This window comes from Drosophila mojavensis, unplaced genomic scaffold (assembly GCF_018153725.1).
Source record: "Drosophila mojavensis isolate 15081-1352.22 unplaced genomic scaffold, ASM1815372v1 contig_74, whole genome shotgun sequence".
NCBI lineage: Eukaryota > Metazoa > Arthropoda > Insecta > Diptera > Drosophilidae > Drosophila > Drosophila mojavensis.
Window position 1 is genome coordinate 21,439,081 of NW_025318899.1, and position 27,362 is coordinate 21,466,442.

Consider the following 27,362-nt stretch of genomic DNA (forward strand, 5'->3'; position numbering starts at 1 on the left):
TTTTTATTCGAGTTTTTGTTTAGATTAATGCAGAAACAATTTCAACTAACTACAGGTAGCTACAGGACGCTCTAATCCGTACCACGTTACCTAGCATATGTATTTAAATTAACAGTGGGACTGGGACTGGGACTGGGGGAATCGGGGGACTCGGGGAACTCTGGACTCTATAATACATACGAGCGAGACTTCGTTACAGAAAACAATGCAATAAATATGACATAAGCGGAACATGTATATATATATATATATTATATATATGTATCTATATCGGGGGCTGGCTACTTCTTGATGGGCGTGGCCGTCGCAGGCGGCGAGCGATAGGAGTTGATCAGCCCGACGGCGTTCGGCTTGCGCGACCTGAGCCGCTGCTGCAGCGTCTGCAGCAGGCCGGCCAGGACGTCGTGGTTTGGTATCTTCTTGGCGAAGAGCAGACGCTTCACAGAGTCATCGTAGGTCAGCAGCGCCACCATGTTCTGCAGCAGGAAGCACTGGCAGTACTCCAAGAGATTGTTGGCATTGTAAACCTGACGGGGGAGAGAAGAGAACAGAGGGAAGAGCATCAAATTAAGCCCGAGCTCGCTGGCCTGGGACTCTGCCGTGACTCACCTTTGCATGGATATACATGGCCACCACGTTGTCCACATCGACCATTTCGGAGCAGCGTGCCTCCGTGTAGTTGAGCAGAGCCTCCAGCTGGAAGAAGCTGGCCGCCGCCATCAGCTCGAGCACGTCGGCGTGCGACACGTCCAGGGCCTGGCAGCCGCCGCTGTAGAGGAACTGCATCACCAGCTGGAAGATGTGGTAGCGTATGTCATTGATCTGCACGGTGGGCGTGCTGTTGGCGTCGCTCAGCTTGGAGCTGAGCATGCTCTGGAAGCGCGGCGAGGCGGTCACCAGCACGATCTTGTGGCCATAGAAGATCTTGCCCTCGACACTGCAAGTAAACCAGGATTAGAGCTAGAATCAGGCTGGGATTCGGGCTGTGGACCTACAGGAAGGTGACATCGCTCAGCTCCGGATTGTTGACAAACTTCGGATCGATGCGAGTGCCCTGCACTGGCTGCATGGGCGGCTGCTCCTTGAGCGGGTGCAGCGCCTCCCAGCCGAAGCAGGTGGAAAAGATGTCCGCCAGCAGGAGGGTGGTGCCCTCGTTCTTGTTCCGAAAGATGTTGAAGAGCAGCGGCAGGCACTCGCTGACGAACTGGGCGCTGTAGTCGTCCGGGCAGACCTGCAGAAAGTCCTGCAGCAGCTGGTCGATGACTGCGTCCAGGCGCAGCTCGTGGGCCGCCGAGAGCGCGTGCATCCAGCAGTGCAGGGTCCAGGGCACGCCCAGCTTGCGCAGCTCTATGGTAATATCTAGAGGAATGAGAAACAAGACTGGAGATTAGCTCTGGCCAAATACGAATCCTGTGTGCTCTGCTGCTCACCCAGGTGATTGTTCTCGGCACTGTGGTACATGGCCTCCTGCAGACGCTTGATCTGCGTCTTGTTGAGCAGCGGCAGCAGATCCTCGCCAGAGGCCGCCGAGGCAGCGCCTCCGCCGGCGCCGCGCACGCCCCCCACGTCGCCCTCGGCGAGCATCTCCTCCAGCGAGAGCACATCCCGGTTGCCCGGCGAGACCGGATGCGTGAGCAGCTTGCGCAGGCACGAGCGATGTCCGTGCGCCGCCGCCACGGAGATGGCGCAGAAGCAGCCCTTCTGTGCGGCGCCCGCGAAGCACAGCGTGTCCTTCTGCTGGGTGGAGAGGAACGCGTTGGCGCCATGGGCCAGCAGCAGCGCCACCATCTCCAGGTTGCCAGTGCCTGCGGCCAGCTGCAGCGGGGTCAGCGTGCACCGCTCCTCGCTGTTGCGCGCGCCGCCCTCCACCTTGCCGCCGCGCTCCAGCAGGATGCGCAGAGCCACGTAGTTGGCGCGGCTGGCGGCGAAGCTGAGCGCCGTCCAGTGCTGCGTATCCGGCTGTATGGCCGGGTAACCCGCCGTGCCCGCCGCCGGCACCTCCACGTTGGGGTCACAGCCGGCGTCGAGCAGGGCGTGCAGGGCCACCTCGTCGTTCCGTATGCTGGCAATCATCAGGGCCGTCAGTCCGGCGCTGTTCTGTGTGTCGTAGCGTGTCGTGGGCGGCAGCAGCTGCGCCGCCTGGGCGAGCAGCTCGGCGCGGCCCGTCAGCAGCAGCTTGAAGGCGACGGCGATGGTGGCGCGCCTGCCCAGCTCCGAGGTGTCCTCGCCAATGCTGCTCACGGCCGGCGAGCTGGCGCTGCTGCCAGTGCCCGAGCCCGAGCCCGAGCCCGTGGAGCTGCCCGTGGCGCTGCCGCTGCTGAAGTGCGTCTTCTTGGTGGGCAGCTCCTCGTCGTGGGCCACCGGGCGTATGGGACAGTCCACGCCGGGCAGCAGCAAGCGGGCAGCCTGCGAAAGGAATTCGGTTGAGTTCATAGAACAGAGGAGGATTCGAATCAAGCTCACCTGCAATATGTCATCCTTGTCGATCATCAGGCCGTTGCGGTGCTCCGCGTGCGCCGAGGCCACCCGCAGCCACTCGGCCAGCGGCGGCAGCACCACATAGGCGCGCTCGTAGCAGAGCTCCTGGACGTTCTGCGTGCCGCTGTTGGGCGGCGCCTGGCCGGCCGTGGAGCTCTGGGCGGCCAGCTCCGTGTGCTCCAGCTGGGAGCAGCGCATGAAGTAGAAGAGCGCACTGAGCGCCGCATTGGAGAGGGCGGCGGCGTGCTGGAACTCCTGCTGGGTGCGCAGCGCCTTCTCCTTCAGCTCGCGGATGCTGCCCACGCAGGTGGCCAGCGAGAAGGGGCTGGCCCAGCGCGGCATGGCCAGCGCGCCGGAGGCAATGCGTCCGGCATTCAAGTGGGCGAACGGCTGCAGCAGGCCCCAGAAGTCGCCCGAGCTGGCGATGTTTTGATCGAGAGCGGCGGCTGTGATGCTGCCGCCGCCTCCTGCCCCAGAACCAGCGCCGCCGCACTGCAGCATGATCTCCTCGAGCAGATTCTCAATGCCGGCGCACAGGTAGACCGCGGCGTACTCGTGTATGAACTTGCCCAGCCGGGCGTCCGTCATCCATCTGAAGAAGCTGCCCACCGACAGCTGGAGGCCGGCGCGCGACGACTTGCTCTGCTTGAGGGCGCTCTCGCCGGGCACCGCGAACATGGCGGCGGCGCGCAGGCACGCCTTGGTGCAGGAGTCGGCCAGCGTGGAGCAGAGCACCACCTTGAAGGCGCCGGTCACCTCCTGCTTGGAGCACAGGCCCAGTCCGGCCGAGAACCGCTGAATCTCCCTGGCGATGCGCACCAGAGCCCGCTGCAGCAGGTAGCCCAGCCTGGAGATGACCTCCACCGAGATGTGATCCGCCTGCTGCTTGCAGCGCCCGTTGCGCAGCACGCGCATGATGCACTGCTGGCTCCACGGCGGGTGCTGCAGCTCCACGAGCCGGTTGTGCGAGTCCACCCACACGAACTCATCCGCACTGGTGCTGGTGATGACCGTCTCCAGCGAGGAGTAGCGCCCCAGACGGCGGGCCGGCTCCGAGCTCTCCGAGCCGGCGCTGAGGCTGCTGTAGGTGCTGCTGCTCGTCTGGGAGCGCATCGTCAGCTGCTGTATGGCCAGCTTGATGTCCTCCAGCCCGCTGCCGCTCCAGGGCGCCTTGCCGGCCGGCATGATGCCCCGATGGCGTCGCGAGCGCGTGCTGCGATTGGTCACGCCGGCGGCCAGCCGATCCTCGGGCAGCGGGCCCAATGTCATGCCCCCGGCTGGCGACGAGCTGTGCCCGCCCGTGTCCGACATGCTGGCATGCCCCGAGCTGCGATTCTCGTCCGACGAGCTGTGGCACTCCTGCACCCGCTGCAGGGCTCGGAACTGCTCATGCTGATGCGCGCGTGGTGCCGGCGTTGAATTCGACGTCGACGTCGGCGTCGCTGCCACTGTCGTCGTCGGTATGCCCAACGTGGGTCGACTGGGCGAGCTCTGCAGGCTGCCGCTCAGCTGCGGCGGCTGCGACTTCACGGGCGTACTCTGCACCGTCAGCCGGGCGGGTCCAGCCACCGCCCGCTGCGGCATGCCCGCCTTGATGACTGGCGATGCCAACTGTTGCTGTTGCTGTTGTTGTTGCTGTTGCTGCTGTTGTTGCTGTTGTTGTTGCTGCTGTGGCAAGGGCAGCGCATTCGCTGCGGATTTGTTGCTGAGCGCCGCCTTGTTGGGCTGCTGCGCCAGCTCCTTGAAGACGCGTGGCGCTGGAGTGGCCATGGCCACCGCCAAGCCAGCACCACCAGCGCCCACCTGCAACGTGTGTGGCGCCAGCGCTGGCTGCGCCTGTTGCTGTGCCTGCAGCTGCGACTGCAGCGGCACCGGCACCGGCGGTAGTCCCGTCATCTGACCGGACGCCTGCTGTCCAAAGTTGGGCGGCAAATTTCCCGTGGGTCTGCAATTACATAAGATATATTGAATATTAAAATTATATTATTTGCTTTAATTATTATTTAATTACTATTATAAGGCAATTCAATTAATATTTAATTCTTTTTACATAATGTAAAACACAATTTAAGTAATTAAATAAATAAAATATGCAATTTAGTATAGGTATAATAATCTTATAAAGCAGGAAGAAAAATGAATGCGTGATATTTTTATATCAGTCGTAAGAACTTGGAATTATGTTTTAGAAATGTAAAGCTAAACTAAGTCATAGAAATATAAACTAACTTAACTTTTTAAGTATCATAAACACTCCAAAATCCGGTTATAAAAAATATAAAAAATTTAGGTGAAGTAAAGAAATAAGACTACAGAAAATATATAGAAGCCAATTATTATTACTCGACAATTTTAAATAGATTAACGTCTGTTTTATTTATTTTATATATTTTACTTGCTGTCAATTCAAATTAGTTGTTTTAATGGTTGTAACCAAATTTTATTAAGAAAAAAAAGATTTGCCTTGATTTTTTCATAAAAGTTTTAAGACCAAAGCAAGCTTTAAGAATATTACTTTAAATAATTGATCTAAACAGATTTTATTGGTAGTCAATTCAAGTTAAAGTCAGCATTCCGTTTCTTTTTTCAATTTTTAATTATTTGAATAATACATAAATATATTTACTATGTGCATATATGTATATTATTAAAATATTTTATGTAATATTAAAAAATGAAAGAATAATAGTAATAAATAAAAAAGTAAAACGCCTTTTAAAATGATGTCTTTTTTTTAACCCTAATAATTTTTACAACAGTTTTACTCAGTCTTTTAATAAATAGATTAAAATCTTTTCTTCTCCAACTGCTTTGTTCAGGTTATAAGCCTGGATTTGAGTTCAGTTACATAAGAACTACACTTATCCCTTAGCTCACCCATAAATATCCTCAATGCGAACATATGCCAAAATTCTTTAGAGAATAAGTTGAATGAATTACCCATTATTCATGATTGCAAAATGGAACCGCGTAACAGTTCGAGGTGTAGAATGAATGCTGACAAATAACAGAAAGCAAAGAAGACGCATGGTGTCTATAAGCCCCCTATTGAAATTTAGAGAAATCCTATAAGATATAATCTATTGAAAGTTATGAATTGCAGAATGAGCATAACTAAATATGCTAAAATATGCCGATGCTAAAGTTTAGCCAAAGATCTTTTACTATATGACTAGGGTATTATGACACTCTGAAGCAGACTGGCGAAAAAGAGAGCAAGAAAATAAATTTATTATGCAAATACTTGGAGACTTGACCCATTTCAAGGCAGCGGGCCATCAGTTATGCAACCAATTAGAATTCAAGAGAGTTTCTCAACCGAAAGTAAACAAAGCAACGCCTAACGGTTGCCGCATCAGCGGCTGCCATGGATTTATCTGTGTATCTATTTATCAGTCACATTAACGCTTATCTTTCACACCGTCTTGCCAATCTACTTGGCCATCTCTGCATCTGTGTGAGGTTAGCCGAGCTTGAGCTTGAGCTTGGACTGGGGCTTGGTCTTGGGTGGTGGCACCTAATTAAAAGCAGATAAAATTCGCTGATGCCCTTGCTGCGTCTTGCGAGACTTTGTCAAATTCTTGTAGCAATCTGTGCAACAAAAGGGGACTTAGGCCTTTCTGAAGCTGTTGGACCTGAAGCTAAAGACCTGTTGGCAATATGAGTTAAACACTTTCGCGTGTCTGCTCAGCTCCATTAAATAAAATAATAATCCTCAAGTGACTGTTAAGCTGCATAATCTTTAAGGAATTCAATTAATTAAGATTTTAATATGAATATATACTATAAATATTATTTGACTTTAAGCTTAGTTCTATAAAATTCAATGAGAATTTGTTAAGAAGTTCCTTGACTTTGTGAATAAAACAAAAATCTATTTAATTATATTATATGACTAAAGCTTAATTCCATCTTTTATATTGAAGGAATTCATTGTAAATTAAATCTAAAATATGAATATTCACTCGAGTCTTGAAATTTCTAACTGAAATCACAATTTGTTTTCTCTTTAATCATCAGCTTCAATTAGAGTATTTATTAGAAGAGTATCACGATCTCTGTGCACGGCAAGATTAAAAGGTTTCCTTTTGTTTACGAAAGTGGGTTGCCATTCGTTCTCACATTTCTGCACTGTCGTCGGCCCCACTAACTGGGCCCGGGCAAGAAAAAACCCCAAAGAAAACAGTATACAGAAAAAAAAAGACTCGAAAATTAAGAGGCAGTTACGAGCGCTCATTTGCATGGCGCACAGACCGAAGTTAAATCGTTTGCTTTTATTATGATTTTTGATTTCATGTTGTAACATAAAACGTCGCGAGGTCTCCATGTTTGATTGACCCAGAATTTAGCTGCTGTTTTCCTCTTCTTCTAGCCACCAAAAACTGTCCATTGTTCTGCCGATGGTTGAGTTGAGTTGAGTTGAGTTGCGCTAAATACGATTTATAGCTCCTGAATTGTCTTACAATGCTGAGACCTGAGCTCATTTGACCGACTTGAAACGAGCAGTGACCTCTCGACATTATTGAGCTGAATCAAAATATATATAATGTAGCTATATACATGCATGTGGAACACACATTGACTGATTGATTGGCTGATTGACTGATCAATGTAGTCGACTTGTCATCGTTTGGCCACTTCCACTCTTTAGTGTAAACACTTAATGGCAAACGGATGCTGGCACTGCTGATGTTTACTATGCAAACTACTTTAATCTCTTTAAATCTCATTTCAGACATGACATGCTTTACCCAATGATTTACACCTTGATTAACACTATGAGCAGAGGAAGTTGGCTGTGTTTAACGAAGATATTAATTCTCAAATTAAAATGTTTCTGTTTGGTTAAATAAGTTTTGCTATTATCTGGCGCTGATTGAGAACTTTTGAATATGGTGTATTAAGTTATAGAAAAATATTTGCTTTAAGAGAAGAATAAAAGAGAGAAAGGGACGGAAGAAAGAAAGGGAGAAAATTATAAATAGATAGAGAGAGAGACAGAGAGAGAAAGAGAGAGGCAAATATAAATATCGATATTGAGAAATAGAGAGAGAGAGAGTTGGGGAAAAATAGAGGGAGACAGACACAGAGAAATATAGAAATATAGAGAAATATATGGTAAATAGAAATAGAGGGAGTGAAGTTGAGAGAGCTAAAGAGAGGAAATTAGAAATAGTTAGAGGAGTCAAAATTGGAACGGCAATTTTCAGAGGTAACAGGGGAACAGAAGTAGCAGAATGAATGAGTATCAGAATAATGTGTTTGCTCTGTTAAATAACAGTGTTGTAACAGTGCACTGCTTATGTTTATTAACGAACATTTTCAACTCTATTTCTCATTTCTGTTCGCATTTGTGTAAGCAGCGGCAGCAACAGTCGATCGCTGCAGAGATAAGAGGAAACGATTGATAAAAATATCATACACATACACATAAAAGTGTTAAAATTTTCCCGATACGCCTACATTTTCCGATACGCCAAAAATCATATTACTTAAAGATTATTATTATTATATTATAGATTTAAAAATAATATTATTCTATATAATATTAATACAACAAAAATGATAATATTTAATAATATTCTATAAGAAAATGGTGGATATAAATGGCTACCAATTATTCATAATCATTCCCGTTGTTTTGGAGTCTTCATTCAATACTTATAAACAGAGAATCAAGTCTTCCATCTCAATAAATAGTCTAGAGAAGAGAATCTTAATGATGTAACAGAGCTTGCGCTAGCCTGCAGCCTCTTCCAATTATTATTCCAATTTTAGTTAGATGGGAGAATATTAAAGAATTAATTGAGCACGCTCGAGCCTGCGGCATTTTCCAATTACTATTTCAATTTTAGATCTAAGTTAGATTATGCTAATTTCATAATTGCAACAGGAGAAGCTTGATTCATATTTCCTCTAATTAGAAAAATGAGATATGCAGATGTAACGATTTCTGTTTTCGCTTTTACTCTCATGTAAGCCCCCTCCCAATCCCCCTCCCACCCTTCCTCATGCAAATAGAAACTGAGCCCCAAAATGGGTTTTCACTTGCCAGTCTTTGGGCAAGCCCTAGCTGGCTGGTTGCTTTCACAGCGCCAGAATGGGAGCTCAGACAACAATTGATGCAAAAACGAAAACGGGGGGCAACCAGCAACAGCAATGGTGAAAAATAAAAGAAGAAATGAAATGGATGGAAAATAATGGCAAATCATTTAAAGCATTTTCACTACCGTCTCGCGGCGCGTCGCCACTCCTGAACGTAACTCCAATCGCATGAATCTGACTGACTCGCGGTCTCCGCATCGTGGCCAGGGCCAGAGACGCTGTCATCATCATCATCATCGTCGTCGTCATCGTCGTCGTCATCATCATCGTCATCATTGCCAGCATTATCATGATGATCAGCTGCAGTCGGTTTGCTGCCAGCAGCATCGGATTTCATTTGGCCAACGACGGCCAGAGTTGGCTTTGCCACCGTTTCCACCAGAGCGCTGGCGCGCCGGTAATTGCCTTCAATTCTGATATTAATTACGCCATTCTGCACGCTCTCAATGTAGGGCGGCAGTTCATCATCAGCGCTAGTCTCCGCCCCCGCCAGCACCGCCCCGTCTGCACCCAGCACCACCTCGGTCTGGGGCTTGGCGTTGTCATTGGCCTGCAGTTTCTGGGACATCTCCTGCAGCAGCTGCGAGTGGAGATTGCCTCCATCTGCGGGCAGCTTTGGAGTCAATGCGGGTGTCGGCGACTGTGGCTGCTGCGGTGCTCGACTCATGGAGTCTCCGAAATAGATGACCACCTTGTGATTTGGTTTGACCTCGCGATCACCCAGATGCCCATTTCCATTTCCATTCCCATCACGATCCTGCCGTGCCTGCTCCCGCTCCCGCTCCCGCCTGCGCTGTGTGGCCGCCCAGTCGGGCAGCTCCTCGATGGGCGTGGGCGAGGGTGTCTGCGCTGGGCGTGGCAAGTCGCGCGGCTGCGCCTGACACATCTCGCTGTTGCGCAGCGACTGCGGCTGAAAGTTCTTCAACGAGATGCCGCGACGCCTCAGTATAAAGTTCTCATTGAGCATGCGCCCCAGCAGGGAGCTGGGCGGGGCAGCCTTGCCGGCCAGCTTCGCCTTCGACTTGGCGGGCGACTGGAACGGCATGGCGGACTTCTTGGCGCTCAGCTTGTAGTCGCGCAGCTCGCGGCAGAGGCGACAGGCGCAATCTTTGGTGCAGTACATGATGATGGGGCTCCAATTGGAATCGAGTTGGATTTCAGAAAATTCGAAATTGTAAAACTTTTAGATGTTGTTGCGGCGCATTTAGCTACGACTTTTGCTTTGGTTCCATTTCACTTTGCACTCGACTTGCGATTCTGGCATACACAATTTAATACACCAAATAATAACAACAATTATGCAAATTATAAATTTTCATTGCTCCAGCGCCGTGCGCAGCGTTGCGTGGCCGACGTACGTATCCAAATCTGATACCGAAACCGAAATCCCGACTCCGAATATTCACAGAACTCGGAGAAAACTAAACTTGAACACGTTACCGCTCGCGCTCACACTTCGAGCTTGACTGAAGCTTGCCAACTGCCAGCCGGCGGCTCAAAGCCAAAGCAGTTGCTGCCGCTGCTGCCGCTGTCGACGTTGCGACGTCAGCCGCGCTGCCGAGTCATTGTCTAAGCGCGGCGACGACGCGACGTCTGTTTTTCCTGATTTTCACAGAGTGTAGCGCAGGCCTTTGGGGCCCATGCCCATGCCACCTTACAGGTCTTTGGCTTGGGTAATTTCAGCTGCCGTGAGTTGTTGTTTCTCAGCTGTGTGACCAAAACAATGGCACAACTGTAACATCCAACAACAGCCAACAAACACCACCAGCAGCGGCAGTGGCAGCAGCAGCGGCAGGCGGAGATTTACTCCAGGGCAGAGCCCAACAGTTGTGTGTACTTCGTTTGAAAGTGATATTGTGATTTTCGAGTCACTGTGAATGCGAGTTGGGTGTCTGCATACAGAGTTGCTTCATGTACTATATTTCTATTAAAATATTTAATGACAAACTGCTACCTCTCCCCTCTACATCTGTCTTCTCTCTAAGTTTAACTATAATTGATATAATCTTTGTACTAAACTAATATTATTATAATAAAATTTATTTAAAAAAAGTCAAGAAAATAATTCATAAAGAAATTAAGAAAATAGAAAACTAATAAATAATAAATAACAAATTAAATAATAGTGATAAAAAATAATTAAACAATTCATAAAAAAAATTATTAGGTAATGCCAACAAAATAATGCAAAAAAAAAAAATAAATAAATGAATAAAATTAAAAAAAAAAAATAATAATAATAATAATAATAATAATAAAGATAATAAATTCAAAATAATAAATAATCATATGCATAAATAAATAAAAATAATAAATTAATAACAATCGGTAATAGTATAAAAAAAGTACTGAAAAATTCATAAATATTAATAATATTAAACTGTAAGACTTGTTAAGAAATTGCAATGAACAATATGCATAAATATTTATTTATAATTACATATATAGTATAATAGTTTATAAATAAGAAGGCTTATATATGTACTTAAATTCCATTACAATAAATAAACAATATAAAAATTAAATGATATAAAAATATAATAAAATAATATGAACTCACAAATTAGAATTAAATATAAACTTAAATAGTTTAAAAGCAACAAAATATGTTATATAAAAAATAATTATTTTTTAATGTCTTTATTTATTTTTTTTTTATCAAGAAAATGGATTTTCTGCTTGAATCATCTTCTAGTACACTGGATGCTTTGCCTTTAATTCATTTATCAAATACTCTAAATAACACATAATTTCCATCTTCCTCACTTATAGATTAGTTAAAAGAGCTCAAGGTTTTTCTCTAACATTATTCGAGTCAAGTCGCGATTCAGCTCATCTCTATTCATAGACTTCATGAATTTAATTATGCACAACTCCACAGTGAGGCATAGAGTCAGAGAGAGAGAGAGAGAGGGAGCGAGAGAGCGCGCGCGAGAGAGAGTGAGAGAGAATTATGTGGCCTGCGACGCACTCGAAGGTTATACAATCTTGACACTTATCAGATCGTTTTGCCAGCTTCCTTCCGCGCCTGGGCCCAAGATCACGTTTTGTGTTCTGAGCATGTGCAGACACGCGTAGGTTTTCAAGATACATCTGGCAGATACATTTCATGTGTAGCGTAGATAAATCGCTGGCCGTAACCTGCTTCTAATGATTTATACCAGCTCATCTTGTTGATATAACGGTCTTTTGAGGTTTTTATTGGGCAGCCAGCAGCCAGCAGCTATCAGCCTACAGCCAGCAGCTACCTAGCTGAGGTTCTTTTGTGCCAATGAAGAATTACATCCTAGGGCCGTGCCCGGCAAACCACAAACGAAGCCCGAACGCAATTAGAAAGTTAAGACCGATAGCCGGTCATTTGGAGGGAAAGAGTTTAGAGCCGCCCACGTAATGCGGAAAAACTTTGGGCGGGCGCTACCTCTAATAGACGCTCGCTCCATGCGTACGGCGTACTCTCCGCCCGTTGGATTATACAATAACTTTCATCGTTTCTCTGGTGTTTTCCTCTGTTTTTCGTGTGTTTGTTTTTCTTCTGCTTCTAGTCTACCCCGACTGGCGTTGTTAATTATTTAAAACATTATGTTGCTCGAAACAATTTGCGCATTAAAAAGCTTAATTTACGGAATTGTAATGACAGACTGTAAATAAGTACGCGTACAGCCATTAAGCAGCGCTCCAGCAGGCCCCCAAAAGCAAAAGTAAACCAGAGAGTTTAATGTAATATTTGCGTGTTTATTAAACAACTCAACCAAAAACTGTAAGAAATATATATAAGCATATATATAAGAAAAGTAGAAAAACTGGCCGAAGGCGGCAACTGCAGCTCAAAGAAAAGCCCAAAAACCTATTAGCTGTGCCCGGCCCCTTGGGCTGCAGTGCTATGGACAGACTATCCAAGCTGCCCCAACTATCCAAGCAATACGAAACTATCCAAAGTATGTGTGTCACTTCAGTTTGAGGTCGACTAATGGGATTGCAGTACATTGCGGCTTAGGTTACTTTCGTTTTTCAAGTCAGGAAATTGTGCTTCAGAACCATTAATAACAGCATCGTCCAGACATAAACCAATATTTTTGGTTGCTAACTAGTGTGGCTAGTGGTTCTAGCCAAGGTTAGCTCGAGTCTTAAGCTCTTTGTTTTCTGCCAACTCGAGTCAGAGTAAAGTCTGCTATCAATAATCCACGATGCAAGAGCTTTCGACACTTCTTTGACATAAATTGCTTAAGACGAAATATGTTTCTATTTTTGTGTCGAGTCATGTCTGGGAAAACAGAAAAACCGAAAATATTGTGGTGTATAGTTATATATATATATATATATATATATATATATATATATATTTTATTACAAAGAAACGCACTCAGATCTTAGAGATTGAAGAGATTGTTGTTTTAGGTTCAGTTTTAAGAGAGAGAGGGAGAGAGAGAAAGAGCTTAGATTTATTCTCGAACTGGTTTATTCAGCCTGTTTTGTATTGGATGTCAATCAGAGCTCTAAAGTTTGAAGAGAATGCTAATGAAATTTGTAATTTGCGGTTGAATTAGTTGAATCAATCTAAAAAAAATTCGATTGAGGAGTATGAAGTCTTACGAGTATGTAAAAATATCTTTTAACTAATTTATACATATACATACATTATCATATTATATGTATGTGTATCTCTGTGAATATAATGAATGAAATATTGAATTAATAATATTTTTACAAAATGTCATGTTCAGTTTATTAAATAAAAAATTAAATAAAAGATATACAGAAATACCTTGAGAAATAACTTAAATATATATTTGAACAAAGTTTTGACTGCTGGCTCGAAACATGATGAAATTGTTAATTCGAATTGATTTACCATCGCCACTTTTAAAACTAATTAATGAATTATGAAGATGTTAGCTCTTTCATATAATGAATGCCCTTTAAAGATAAATTTAAACACTTTTGGCGCATCTCTGAAGCGCTTATTTCTGCTCGCAAATATTAATCATAATCATTAACTGAGAGCACTGGTAATTCCGCGCATGATTGGTCATCTAAACATTATTTTGTGTACGATTTCAAACAGGAAACGTAAAAGAGGTCAAAGACCAAAGACCAAAGACGACTTTGCCGTGCGTTTAGTTTTGTATTTTTTTCTTCTTTTTGGATGTTTGTTTATGCAGCTAATTGCAGTTGTTATATAAGGGCTTTAGCCTCAGCGTATATCGCACTTGTTTCATTTTTCTTTTATTGTTATTATTATTATCATTATTGTTGTTGCTGTTGTTGCTGTGCTGTGTGCGCGGCGGCTCTTATGAAACGCAGAGCGTTTTATGCATTAGTAGCTACAAGCGAGCCCTATCATTACATCGCACCTGATCCACAGATATATAGATAAATATGCGCCGATTGTGCGCGGGGCGCTAACAAGATTTCCGCATTTGGCTGCTTTACATTGGCCATTAACCACGGCGCCAGCCAGCAGCAGCAGCAGCAGCAGCCAGCCAGCAGCTGGCAGATGCGGTCATTGGATGCGAGTTGCTTCGCTTCCGTTCGCACTCGTACGCTACCCCGCCCGCTCGAGCTGCCCCTTCCACTCGCCCACCTAACCAATTTTAAATCCCATTTGGCCCCAACGACTTAATTAGTTGAGCGTGTGACGTTGAGACGTTTGTCTATCCACAGCTGACTGCAGATATCAGCAGCAGCAGCAGCCGCAGCATCTGGCGCACTGAGCAACAGCTGATGGAAGCTCTGAGCTCTGGCTTAAGCTGTGCAGTCTAGCCTGACTTCAGATACCCTATGCTGATGACAGCTCTGGCTACTTAGCCACGTTCTGGTCTAGTACTTGACTGCAGCTGACCTATAGCCATAAAGCGATCGGAGAAAGTTGTCAAATGAGCGGACAGAGTCTGTGCCAAATTATGATTCGGTCATGAATTCAAGTCAGGGCTTGGTATTTACATGATACCCTGTAAATACAAAGTGAGCTAAGAGAAGAAGAAAAAAAATAAATGAAGTTAATTGATTTTTTTCCATTAAAATTAAAAGTTATGCAAATATGATATACCATATATCAAAAATATGTATTTAATTATAAATTATATATACAAATATTTTTGATAAAACCTTGAACTAACTCTACCTAAATAATACATATTTGCTTATAGATTACTATTTCCCTCATTAATCAATCCATTAATTAATATACAATATATCATATAGAAAGTTTTATTTCAATTTGCTTTATTCAATTTTAAGGAGTATCTATTAGTCAGCCTCAGCCCATGCCTTTCTGCTTGATATTTCTATCTAAGCTGCGATTTAGATAGTCGCATTTTGACAAACGTTAAAAGTATCTCACAGATACATATGGGTAATATGCCGTGCTGTGCTTTGCCTATGTGTGCGTGTGTATATATCTGAATGTGTGTGTACGTGTGTGTTAAAGAAAGTGTTGGCACTGTGCATGGGCACGGGTACAGCCATGGACAAGGTAAAAAGGTAACTACATTTTCACTTGCCTCGCGTCGTCGTCGCATTTTTAATGCTGCGCTGAAGATGCTTTAATAAAAAAATGTAACAACTATGGGGGTTTAATGCCCTCGACTCCAGGCCCCAGACCTCAGAGCCCAGGGCCCAGAGCCCAGAGCTGAGAGATACCGTGAGCCATGCCCATGCCCGTGCCATTGTCATTGGCGCAGATGTTAACGTGGCTGCTATAGATACAGATACAATTTGTTGTTGTTGTTGTCGTTGCTGCTGTTGTTGTTGTTGTTAGCTGGCGAATTGTGTGTGGCGAATTTTTCGTAAATTTTTCCTATTTCAGCTGAGTTGAGTTCGTTTGCTATGGCATTATTATTGTTCGCAGCTAATTATTCACATTTCGCGATTTTCACTTTCATCTGTGTGAATTTCTACTGTCATTTGTTTGTTTGTTACACGTATTTCAAAACTTTTAATTGTTTGTCCAATGCAAAAAGTTTCCAAAATGCCAGTCATATTTCGGTTTCCTGTGTACATCACACACACACACACACACACACACACACACACACACACACACACACACACACACACCAACACATACACACACAGATACTTACAATCTGCAATTGTTGTTGCGGCTTTTGTTCGATTGAGAAATCGCGTATGAAAATTGAATTGCCTTCAGCTCCAGTTGGCAGTTAATTGAATTCGCCCAGTGCTGTCCGTATCACTATCGAAATTCAGCTTCAAATATTCATCTGGACTTTCATAATAGGTGTATAGATATATATGCTTTTGGCACACATCCGGCGGCCAAGAGATCTTCTGCTCTACTCGTCTCACGCTGGCATTAATTTTCCCCCCAAATTAACCTTGACCGGCTTCACAATGCCAGTAGAAAAACAAAAACAAAAACAAAATAACTTTGATATCTACTACTACGTTTCTACTTCTAGTTCGGCCACAACAAACCCAATTCCTAAAGAAAAAAATAAATAGCGTCTACCATTGGCCATTCTTCGAATGCGTCTGCTTGATATTACTACTACTGCGACGTACTACTTCCGAAAAGAAGTTCACCGCCTAAGAACACAAACAGACAACAACAACAACAAAAACTACACAAAAGTTTATTGTCCATTCAGCTTCAGACGCTTCACGCTTTTGTGCACAATTGTGCATGCAAGTGTCCAAGACCGAAAATAGTATCCATTGTTCGGCTATGGATACGCGTATCGGAAACAACAGAAAGAGATAAAAACACGAGAACCACCTGAATGGAAGAGCTATCCCTTCAAGCTCTATCCAAAATATTCTAATACTCTAGCTAAAAGTCTTTCGATAGTGCAAGAGAATTTATATACTATATAAATAAGTTTATACTCTTAAAATAAGATCATGATAAATTATTTATATTAAATACAAATTAGAATACTCTGTAGACATTGAGTTTGTATAAGTAAAAAAAAGAAATGGAAATTGAAAATAAAAAATAAAAATGACAAGACTATAAATATTTCAACATCATGTTAAAACTTATTGAAGTACATCTCACAGAACAACAAATATATTCGAAAAATGAGAAAACAATATGGGAAATTGGTAGGTTTTCATAAAATAATTTTCTTTTCATGGATTTAATATGGATGTAAAAGAATTGCAGACAATAATAATACTAATATTGATAATAATAATAATAAGATAACAAATTAAATTGAAGTATTATTTTAGTTAATTTTAAATAATAAATTCGTTACGCATTATTTTGCATCGATTCTCTTAATTCTCTTAACCGATATCACAAAAAGTGTTGCATGCTTTTAGGCAGTTTCAAAATTTAATGGCGCCATCTAGTGTTCATTTGCGAGCGCTTAACACTAACTTAAGCACTTAAAGTGCAAGTTCATTTGATATATTTTACGAAAAAAGTAGATATATATTTAAAGATATGGTATAAATTATATTCGAGCAAAATATATTCCCATAAATAAATAATAATAATTTCAGCTTACCTGCGTGGCTTTGGACGTAATATCTCATGATTGGCATCTGTTATGCACAGCGGACTGAGTGCACCAGCCAAATGTGCCACGCCCACGCGCTCTGTATCCCAGTTGTGGCGAGTGGGCATGTTGCGAAGAGCTGCTTGTACAATATGCTTAAAGTGTTTTTTGTCGCAGCATTTCAGTAGCCCTGCAATCGAATGGGAAAATCAAAGAACTTATTAAAAATTGAATTCTGTTCAGTGGGAAGTCGAGTTGGGCTAGTTAGGTAGGTGTCTAGTGGTCGTCCGGCTCTACAAATTAAGCAGGCACAGCGAGCGCAATTAGCCGCTGCCAACGTCGTCTCCACTTCCTCTGCCCATAATAATTAAGCCAGCGTTCTCAGAGAAAGCCACAAAACAAAGTCACCAGACAGCTGGCAGCGACTGCGACGGCGACGGCGACTGCGACTGCGACGGCGACTGAGAATGCGACTGAGACAGAGTCTGTGATTGAGACAAGGAGCTGGGCCCGGGAGCGCTTCGGGAAACAGTAGCAGGAGCGGCAGCAGCAGCAAGGGAGAGGAGGCGGGAGCGGGAGTGGGAGCGGCAGCATTGCGTGCCTTGCGTCATTGCCTTGAAAGTTGATCGTCTGTTGATCGTCTTGCTACTCTATAAATGGTTTCTTGTCTGGCTCTGGCTCTGGCTCTGCCTATGACTCTGACTCTGGCCCAAGCACTGGCTGCAGGTGTCAGCCAAGAACTTTGGAGCCACATTGGCATGCAATCAATGCCGTTCGATTTCATTTCGCTGGAAATTGTTGCCAAGCATAATGCCAGATATTTGCGCTATAAGTGTTCTGACAATACCCAGCAAGCTATGACAGTTCAAAAGAAATTTCAAAACAGGGTATATTAAAACATGACAAAGTATGGATTCATCGCAAACAGAAGTTGAAGATGAAGAAATAAATATTTGTGATTAAAAGTTTGTTGATAATGAAACACAAATCAAAAATAATATTAAAACAAAGTAAAATCTTAAGAAAATTACATGAATTCTTGACTTAAATTAATTGTGATCGAACGGCAAGATTAACAAAGAAAATTCAAATATGAATATCGAATCATTTTCAGAGTCAACAAATTATTTATAGATTAAGGGCGCCCAGGCACTTTGCTTAGATTCTAAATTAATATTCAAACTGATATTTTGGGTAATCATAATTATTGAAATAAGGTTTAGAGTAGAGTTCCTAATGCATGTAGGTAAATAAGTTATATATAAATACTATTGATTTAATTTTAATTTTGAGTATATTAAACTTCCTCTCATTTGTTGTCTCTTACATGAATTTAAATAGCAATAATTTTACAGAGTATCAGAGTCTGAAGCACTCCTCGACATCTATCGCTCTATGGCCATAATGTTATGCAGCTGGTTATGTTATCGTTCCCGGTAAAAATGCACAGGCTCAGGTTCAGGCAAATGCAGAGGGCCTTCTGTTCTGTGGTTTCTATTGAACCGCTGGGGCAGGCGATCTTATCGGAAGTGCCCAAAGGGGGACGTGGCACTGGTTAAATGGGTGTGGACGAGTGCGATGGGAGTGCATTGTCTATTCCAAGCAGACGACTGTCAGATGCCGATGCCTCAGCTTCTGCGATAGCCACAGAGCAAGACACGTCCACACGTAACGCAGATCGGCTGGGCAACCGTTAGACGCGTCTCTAACCATCTATCCATAGTGCTGCATGATTAATGATTCGTGCTGGTCGACAAGGTCGGTGCCATACACGAAATTTCATAATTTCGAGCTGAGCTTCAATTTGGATTGTGCGGGCTTCCGCTGAAGAGCACTCCGGGAGCTCGCATTAACCTCGACCATAATATTATTTTTGTTCAATATTTGCCCAGCGTCCGACTCCGCGGCCCTTTATCGATAGCCCAAAAAGATACGAGCGATTTCTGTTGTTCTGTTGCTCGTTTCTTCTTGGAGATTTTTTTGAGTTTATTTTTATGTCTTGTTCCCTCGCCGCGCATTAATTAGCCAAGTTGCTAATCGATAGAGCCCCGATAGCAGCCCAGCTGAGGCATCTTTAAACGGCATTTGTCGCTGTCTCAAGTGCTGTCCGCCAGATTTATGGCGCTCGCCGAGAAAGCTCTGTGAGCTGAAGAGCTCAAATGATTCTGCTCGATCAGCGATATCAGTTTACAGAGTTTATTGCCAGCTAGCAGTTGCTATTGAAAGAATTTCATTCATTTTATTTCTCTCTCGGTTCTTCGGTTGACGATAGACTGGCAGCCCATTTCAGCTCCATGTGCTTAAACTAACAAATTTTGTGGTTTAATGTGTTTATATTAAGGCGCTGCACCTAATCACGGTTGAGTCCATGTCTGGGGTTTTCTTTGTTTGCTTGCTATTCCTTATCTAAAGGCTGCCTTTGTATGCTCGTTATCTAGTCTAGTGGCTGGCTTTGTGCATTTTCAATTTATCAATGGTGAATTTGGGGTTTTAGTTGCGGTTTTATTCAAATTTTTAAATTTAAATGACGAGAATGGGAGCTTTATATTTGATATCTTAATAGATGAAACTAAATTTCATTATGAGAACATTGTCTGTCTCTATGCGGCATTATAATATAAACAAAAAAAATATTGGAATATAAATATTTGTACTAAATATTCTTTGATATTTATTTGCTGTACAGATTGAGGCAGAAATCTATAGTTTTTTGTTTTCAGTTATTAATTTATTGAGTATAAAAACATGTTTAACATATTTATATATTTTCTATTCGTATTTTTTAGTAAATACAAATTTGACAGTAAATATTACCAAAATTGGGTTATCGCATTTAATTTAATAATTAAATAAATAAATAAATAATTAATAATACAAATACAATAATAATAAAAATATATAAATATAAATAAACATACATATTAATAATACAAATATAATAGTAATAAAAAAGTTAAATAAAAATAAACATACATATTTATATGCATGTAAATATATAAACTAAATATATATTAATCTCTAAAAAGGTCTTAAGGCAAAGAATTTTGCCAGTGTACCTACATAAATGCAAGCACATAATTTATTTATTTTAAGTTGTTTTCTTTTCTTTCGCAAGCTGCGTAACTCCTGGGGAAATATTTGGGCAAATCTGATTGCACTGCTTACTGCTAAATGGAATCTGAACTGACCGGCTTGTTTTTTATGTGCTTTATGGGCTGCTTTTTGCGGCTACCGCATTCCAAAGTGAAAGGCCAGAAAGTCAGCGAGTGAAAGACAGACAGAGAAAGAGAGAGAGGGAGAGAGAGAGGCCGTGAAAAATACTCATAAATATAAACACACACGCACACGCACACAGAGACTGGAGTAGGAAATTTCATAATTAATATGCCGCACATGGAACTAACTGTTTGCAGCTGGCCATGGCACATTAATATGCAACAATGTGGAGAATCCAGAGTCCAGGCGTTGGTGTGATCGGGCTCTGGGCTATGGTCTGTGGGCTCTGTTCTAGCCGCATAGACGTGACACTAATGGATGCGGCCATCGACGCCCTTTACAAATAATTTAAATAATGACACTCTGTCCCTTCGATAAGCCCGGCTTAGCTGGCTCTGACTCTGGCTCTGACTCTGAATATGTCTCTGTGTCTGGCCACGGCTCGGACATCTTTTCATTAATCATACTAAAAGATATACGTTGAAAAATTTTTAAATAGTAGTTTTCAAGCCTCGGGCGTGATTTGTGTGTTTGTCTTACGCGGTCTGGTCGCGGTTCGATTTCTACTTATTACAAAGATTAATTGCGTTGCTTATGCAAATCGATTGTCATTAGCCGTTTATAGCCAGATGCGGTGGCAGTTGCGCAGATGCCTTTAGATACAGCTACAGATATGGCTACAGATACGGATGGCCAATCTCCATGTGAGTCTATGTGAGGCAATGAGTTCAACTGGCGCTGCTATCCATTTCATCGATTTATGTATTTATAGCCAATTTGGTAAGCGTTCTAAGTAATATGCCAAAAAATATCTTGTTTCCATTTCATTGTCTCTGCTCAACTCTCACTATGGTATGTCTGTCCATCTGTCTGTCCTTCTGTCTACCTGTCTGTTTCTTTGCTCATTTAGGGCCAGGGGGCGCGAGCGCGTGTTTAAATAGCTCAAAACAAACAAATGGCCAACGATAACCGATCCGAAATTGCTTTTCCAATGGACACGGCGCAGTGAGGCAGCAAAAAAAATTGAAACGTTTTGTAACTGATACTCTCAAGGAATTCCATCGGCTGCGCTTTGCTGTCAAGCGTAGTGCAAACACTTGAATTGGGAACGAGTTTTCAACTCAAACAATCGGACATACCACAGCAGTTTATAGCTCTTGTAACTTCGCCTTGATTGGAGCATTGCGGGCTTGCTACTCTGGCAGCCAAGCAGCTGACACATTGGCCACATTGCCGACTGAACCAATAAATTGCTATATGAGAAGAGAATTTCACATATATCATGCTGGCCTCTTTGATTGTCTCTGCGGTGAATAATATAAATTCCATATATGTATTGTATGTATCTAGTTTTACTTGTTCTTTTTTACAATATATAAAATGATTTCATTGGAAATTCCCATTTGATTTTATGCGCCTGTAGAGCGTATTTCTATTTTATAACTAAAAACTATCAAGAATAGCAGCTTCAATTTTAGGTATTTTTTACTACATCATATATACAGAGTAAATCCTATATATGTGTATAAGTATTAACGATCAAAATAGAAAAAACTCTACTTTGAACATATCGATTCTATGAAGCTTATCTTCAGAGTAACCCTTCCAGACAACTATATATGATTAATATAGAAAGATCACAATACTAACTTTGAATGTTATATAAATATATATGTATATATATATATAATTTTTTTTTTTTTTTTTTTTTTTTTTTTTGTACAAGAATGTTTTATATAAAAAATATTCAGTTTCATTAAAACTCTCTGAGTTTTATATTCAATTTTTTTTATCAAAATGTGGCATCAGTTCATATTATTTTATTTTAATTTCTAACAACATATGCTACAAAAAATAAACCACTGAATAAATTTTTTTTTAATTGTATATGTAATTTCTCTTTTGCATATTAAACCGCATTTTAGTTTACTATATATAATTATAGTTTTTTATTTTGCATTTTAAATTGAATATGCCACGATTTGTTTGTCTACAAACAACAAAAAGCACTCTTCATTATGTATGTATTTGTATTTATACTTTATATATATACATATACATATATATATATATATTTGTATTCATACTTTCTTGATTGAGTATGTTATATTCAATTCATTTCTTAAATTCAGGTATTTTTATAACTTATTTATCTGTTGCAGTATCTATGAGCGGCTTCAAAAAACAAATATTACATATAATTTTTATTTCTTATTATTATAATAATTTTGATATTAATACTATTTGTATTTTATTAAGCTATTTTACACTTAAATATACAAAAATATTAGAAATAAAAACAACAATTATAAAAAAATGAAAAATATATTATTTTCATTATAATATTTTTTTTAATAGTTTAAATATAATCAAGAAAAGATTTTATTACATTCAGGGCTATTTTGATTATTAAATAAATATTGTTAATAATCAAATATCATATTTGCTTGTGAATTTCTAGCTAAAAACTACAAAATAAATTATTCATGCCACCAACTAGCTAATCTGTTAAGAATCTGCCAAACAATTTAAAAAATTCACTGATTTATACAGTGCTGAAAATATTAAACGAGTCAGAGGGGGAGAGGAGAGAAGCTGAGGAAAAGTTTGCACCGCCTTATTTATCATTCGTTGAAGAAGCTCAATCTATAACGTGCCTAATTATTATACCTTCTGCTTTCGACCTGAACTTGATTATATGCCATGGCATAAATTATTTATTGTTGTATTTGCTGCCATCGTCTCATCTGAGAACAGGCAAACTCTTGATTAATGTCAAAACGAACGATCCAAACTGACTTTGGCTGCTGCTGCTGCTGCTGTTGGAGCTGTTGGAGCTACTGCTGTATGTTGTGTGTTGTGTGTTGCATGCTCGTATTTTTCTTTGCTGTTAATAAATTCAAAATTAAATTTTCTCTTAATTGCAGACGGTCGACGCGACGACCGAAGTCGCTCGAGAACCCGATCAAGAGAAAGTGTTTCTGTTTTGAGACTTAGCTGGCGACGAGCTGCGGGTCTGCAGGTCTGCGGCTCCGCCAGTCTGCGGGTCTGCGGGTCTGCCTCGACCTGTTGCATTGGCTGCTCGAAATTGGGTCAGCTTTTGGAGCCAGCTTCCAGCTAGCATCTCCCAGCTACCCAGCTGCCAGCTGTTGGGTTAGCTAGCTGCCTGCTCTTTTGCTCATTGACATTTAAATTATGGATTGTGGAGCTTGGATTTTGTGTGTACATTTTGCTATTGGGGCCAACAGAAATGCCACCGAAACGGCGTTTTAGCAGCTCGACTGTCGCGTGATCTCTGCCAAGGGGCGAAACACGGAAATCTGACAGTGAAAAATCTGTTTGACTTGCAGCTTATGCAATCGGAGTACTCAGCTCGCATTTGCCGGACAATTGGCTTCGGGGACCGCGCCCAGCTTGACGTGCACCAGCCAGCTGACAACTCCAAGTGGGACAGTATCAAGTTGTCTCCAGCGAGCGGAATAACGGTGTCGATTATGCGCCCATCAAACACCAGAAACAACAACAACACAAACAAAAAACAAAATGGGCTTCACTGGTAATTAAAACCTAGCTCGATCTATGATCTTTGATTGAAGCTGACAAAGGTAGCTCTTTGTCTCTCTCTCTCTATCTCTCTCTCTCTCTCTCTCACACTCTGTTTGTCTGTTGTTTCTCTTCTCATTTTTGTCCACCTCACACTCCGCATTTGGCTTTTGTGTCCCTTTCGCTTTGAGTACGGCCCTATAAAATGATCTCGTAATGTTCCATTCGATCTGTCGATTCTCTTATTGTCGTTCCCGTTGCCGTTGCCGTTGAGTCAGCTCTCAGGTGTGTCGGCACGAGCGGCTTATGTCTCGTGTTACCCCAGTTCAGCCCACTGGAGGGCACCCCAACCCACACTCTCGAGTCAAAAGTCTCCATCTCAATTGCCGACCAGCTGGCTCCAGTTGAGTTTCTCGTGCTGGCACAAAAGAATATTTGGGCTCTATGCGAGCATTGTCTAATGTGGCTTATACAATTCGTTTTATACTTGATCATTGAGCATGTTCAATTGCTTTTGATCGTATTGAACAATATACAGTTTCCCTTTCTATAACATCTAGCTGTAATTTAATTTGTTCAATTATCAACATTTGTGATATATTAATTATTTTATTTGTCATATATTAATTATTAATATTTGCTGTAGAGAACTAGCTAATTAAACGTTGTATCCTTAGATATAAGCAGATATATACAAATGTACATGGTTATAAATACATATTTATATAGTTTTAAAGCTTGAATAATCTGGCGCTTATCTCAATATCAATATTAATGTATCTATTTATACCCTGATTTTCTTTAATTTATGTTAGCATAAAAAACTCAACGGAAAGCAGAACACTTAAAATATATATGATATTTTTAATCTTTTTTTTATATATGTTCCACATTCATAAATTATATAAAAATGACTTGTTTATTATCTTTAATGCATTTTTCTATGTCAACAAATTCCATGCTTAGACTTAATAAACTTTAATTGCTATATTAGTTTTGTATATATCTATTTAATATAGATATATATGTAAAGTTTCATGGACTATACACTTATATATTAGATTATTCACTCTATTCTATTCCTATTTTAGTAATGCTTTTATTGCGGAACTTGAATTCGTATCACATGTCGAAATTCCACTTTAATGACATATTTAAGCATCGTTTGGTCCGCCCTAATGTTGTCATTCCCGCCCGTGGACCGCACTTTACATGACTCGATACCCAAAAATAGGGAACCATGAGAAGAAGAAGAAGAAAGCAATAAGTTCTATCTCATTGGCCGAGATCGTAAACAAAAGCGCAAAGGTGTCAAGCGTCGAAGCTAGAGTCAATAAAAATAGTTAACCAGCGACTGTGGGTATATGCATAAACATTTCTGTTTGCCTGAATGCTATTTCGAAACTATTTGAGAGCTTGTTTGTTTTCCACTTAAAACCAGAACAGCGAACAGCGAACAGCGAGCCGCGAACGGAGACCAGCAAATGTATCTATTTGATAGGCGACATATTTTGTGGCTGCTGCCAAAAAGGCGGCTTGGCCGTATTGTCAAAGAGTCGGGCCAAAGGCACAAATTTTGGGTTTCGGGTTTTATTCGCGGCATAAATTTGTCGAAACTTATGGAATGGGGCTGGCGACACAGTTGAGCCGTTGTAAGATTTCAATATTTGCATAAACCAATTCGATTTTGACCTACAGCCTGCTCTGGAGTTCTTAACATATTCATATCATATCAGTGAATAGAAATGGATGCCTTAAGTGTGGAATCTAATTCGCTACTTGACTTAAGGTCCGCTAAAGGCTTATGCAAAGTCAACAGTTTAGCTATGAATTTGAGATATCTAAATGGGCAAGATTATATACATATAACTCGCCATATGAATATATATGCATATATATATATATATATATATATATATTTGTATTGAGGACTTATTCCAATCAAAAGAATTTCTTAAATATCTACATCGTTGCTGAACATTCTTGTTAACAGTAAATTTGAGCAACAAAATATTAGCTTCATCTCATTCGCTGGGCCCAATCTCAGTCTTCGTTCTAACATAATGAATGATTGGAGCATGCACCTGGGCATCTCTTCAGCTCACCTCAAATAGTTTTATCCATTTAGCTTTGTCGACAAATCCCATCAATTCTATGTCGCTCGCTGTTTATCCAAGTGAGACGAAGATTGTCTTAAATATTTATCCACTTTCGTATGTAGACTTCATAAACGATGCTCGCGTGCAATTAATTACAACAAATCGCTTTACTTTCACCCAACGGCGGCCACTCGAGAGATACGTATACACATATAATTATTCATGTAGCATTTGCATATTTGCGAGTACTTTGATCTACTAGACGTTTAGCATTTAGCACATCACTAAACTCGCGCACAGAGCACACAGAGATGCGATGTTTGCCCAGTGCGGAGAGCGCGGAGGATGTGGGGGGAGTTGCACTCGACACCAAATTTACGTATGTTGCATTTTGTTGTTGTTGTTGTTGCTGCTGCTGCAGTTTTGGCAGGTTTCGTTAACAGGAAAATTGACTTTATATACAAATATGTATGCATGCATATGGGTAGACACTGTATATATACATATATATATTTGTATATTTGTATGTATATAAGTATGGGTTGTAGCGAAAACAACTTTTCGCGAATATTACACACTCACACATTCACATGCACATACACGTACACAGACACATACACATACACCCATAAAACGCCCGCGGCGTCTGCGTTTTGCGTCTGGGCGATAATCACGTTTAGAGCAGAATCGTTCTGCACGACGAAAAGTCAAAAACACAACTGAAACTTCTTTGGGAAAAAGTATTTTTACAGCGCACGGCACGCGCAATAGACCAACAATGGGTCTTGCTTGGGTCTCAACAGGTCTTGAGCTCAACATATTGAGTGAGTCTTTTTTTCTCTCTTTTTTATTTTGCCTCTGGTTGCTGCTTTGAAACCAGTTGATCTTGTTTTTGAGCCGATTTTACTGCGAGTGCTGCTGCCGCTGCGGCTGCGGCTGCGGCTGTTACATGACTCGGCTGCTGCGCGCTGCTCCTTTGGCGAGTTCGTGTCCTAAGTCTTTTGTTGTGCCTGCATTGCAATTGCTTTACTCGCAAATGCATTGCATTATTATCTATGAGTTATTTACGCTTAGCATTTTTGCTCTTGTTATGACCAGACGTGGCTCTACTGCTCCGCTGCCAACGCCGCAACGTCGCAGCGTCGCGCCGTGGCAGTGGTCGTTGTCGTGGGCTTGGCACACGTTCAGCCTCCAACCCCGTGCAATGTTTGGTGGCCCAGGAATGTCCATGGCGGCGGCGACAGGTTTGCGCTGCTCTGCGCACTCCCGACTCCACTGCAGTTGGCGTAAATCTATTGGCTACTGTTTCCAGTTGTCAATTGCCAATTGCCAATTGCCAAATGTATTCGATTTTTCCGCTCCTTTTCCTGCGCGGATTTCTATTTTGCGGCGTAGGAGTAGCTGGTTCAATGAACCGAGCCAGCAGCAGGAGAGACCAAAACAAAGAAGGAGC

At 42.0% G+C, this 27,362-nt stretch overlaps 1 protein-coding gene across 2 annotated transcripts; it reads right to left on the minus strand.

The window, feature by feature from the left end:
• Nucleotides 1-26,679, minus strand: LOC6583230 (ankyrin repeat and BTB/POZ domain-containing protein 2). Of its 2 annotated transcripts, XM_002008867.3 has the most exons (7): nt 25,916-26,679; nt 17,061-17,241; nt 2,464-4,423; nt 1,431-2,406; nt 996-1,359; nt 610-937; nt 1-527 (listed from the first exon to the last, which is right to left on the minus strand). In XM_002008867.3, the coding sequence occupies exons 2-7, from the start codon at nt 17,177-17,179 to the stop codon at nt 282-284; spliced, it is 3,993 nt and encodes a 1,330-aa protein (XP_002008903.1). In that variant the 5' UTR covers nt 17,180-17,241; nt 25,916-26,679; the 3' UTR covers nt 1-281. The 2 variants fall into 2 exon arrangements, with proteins under 2 accessions (XP_002008903.1, XP_032587825.1); XM_032731934.2 differs by lacking the exons at nt 17,061-17,241; nt 25,916-26,679 and adding an exon at nt 8,709-10,035.
• Between the last annotated feature and the right edge of the window lie 683 nt (nt 26,680-27,362).

Bases quoted from the DNA above. Each gene is read 5' to 3' on its own strand.
- LOC6583230 (XM_032731934.2), bottom strand. From the start codon at position 9,706: ATGTACTGCACCAAAGATTGCGCCTGTCGCCTCTGCCGCGAGCTGCGC. The intron at 1,360-1,430 runs GTGAGCAGCAGA...TCATTCCTCTAG, and splicing joins TGCCGAGAACAATCACCTGG to ATATTACCATAGAGCTGCGC. The intron at 528-609 runs GTGAGTCACGGC...CTCCCCCGTCAG, and splicing joins CCATGTATATCCATGCAAAG to GTTTACAATGCCAACAATCT.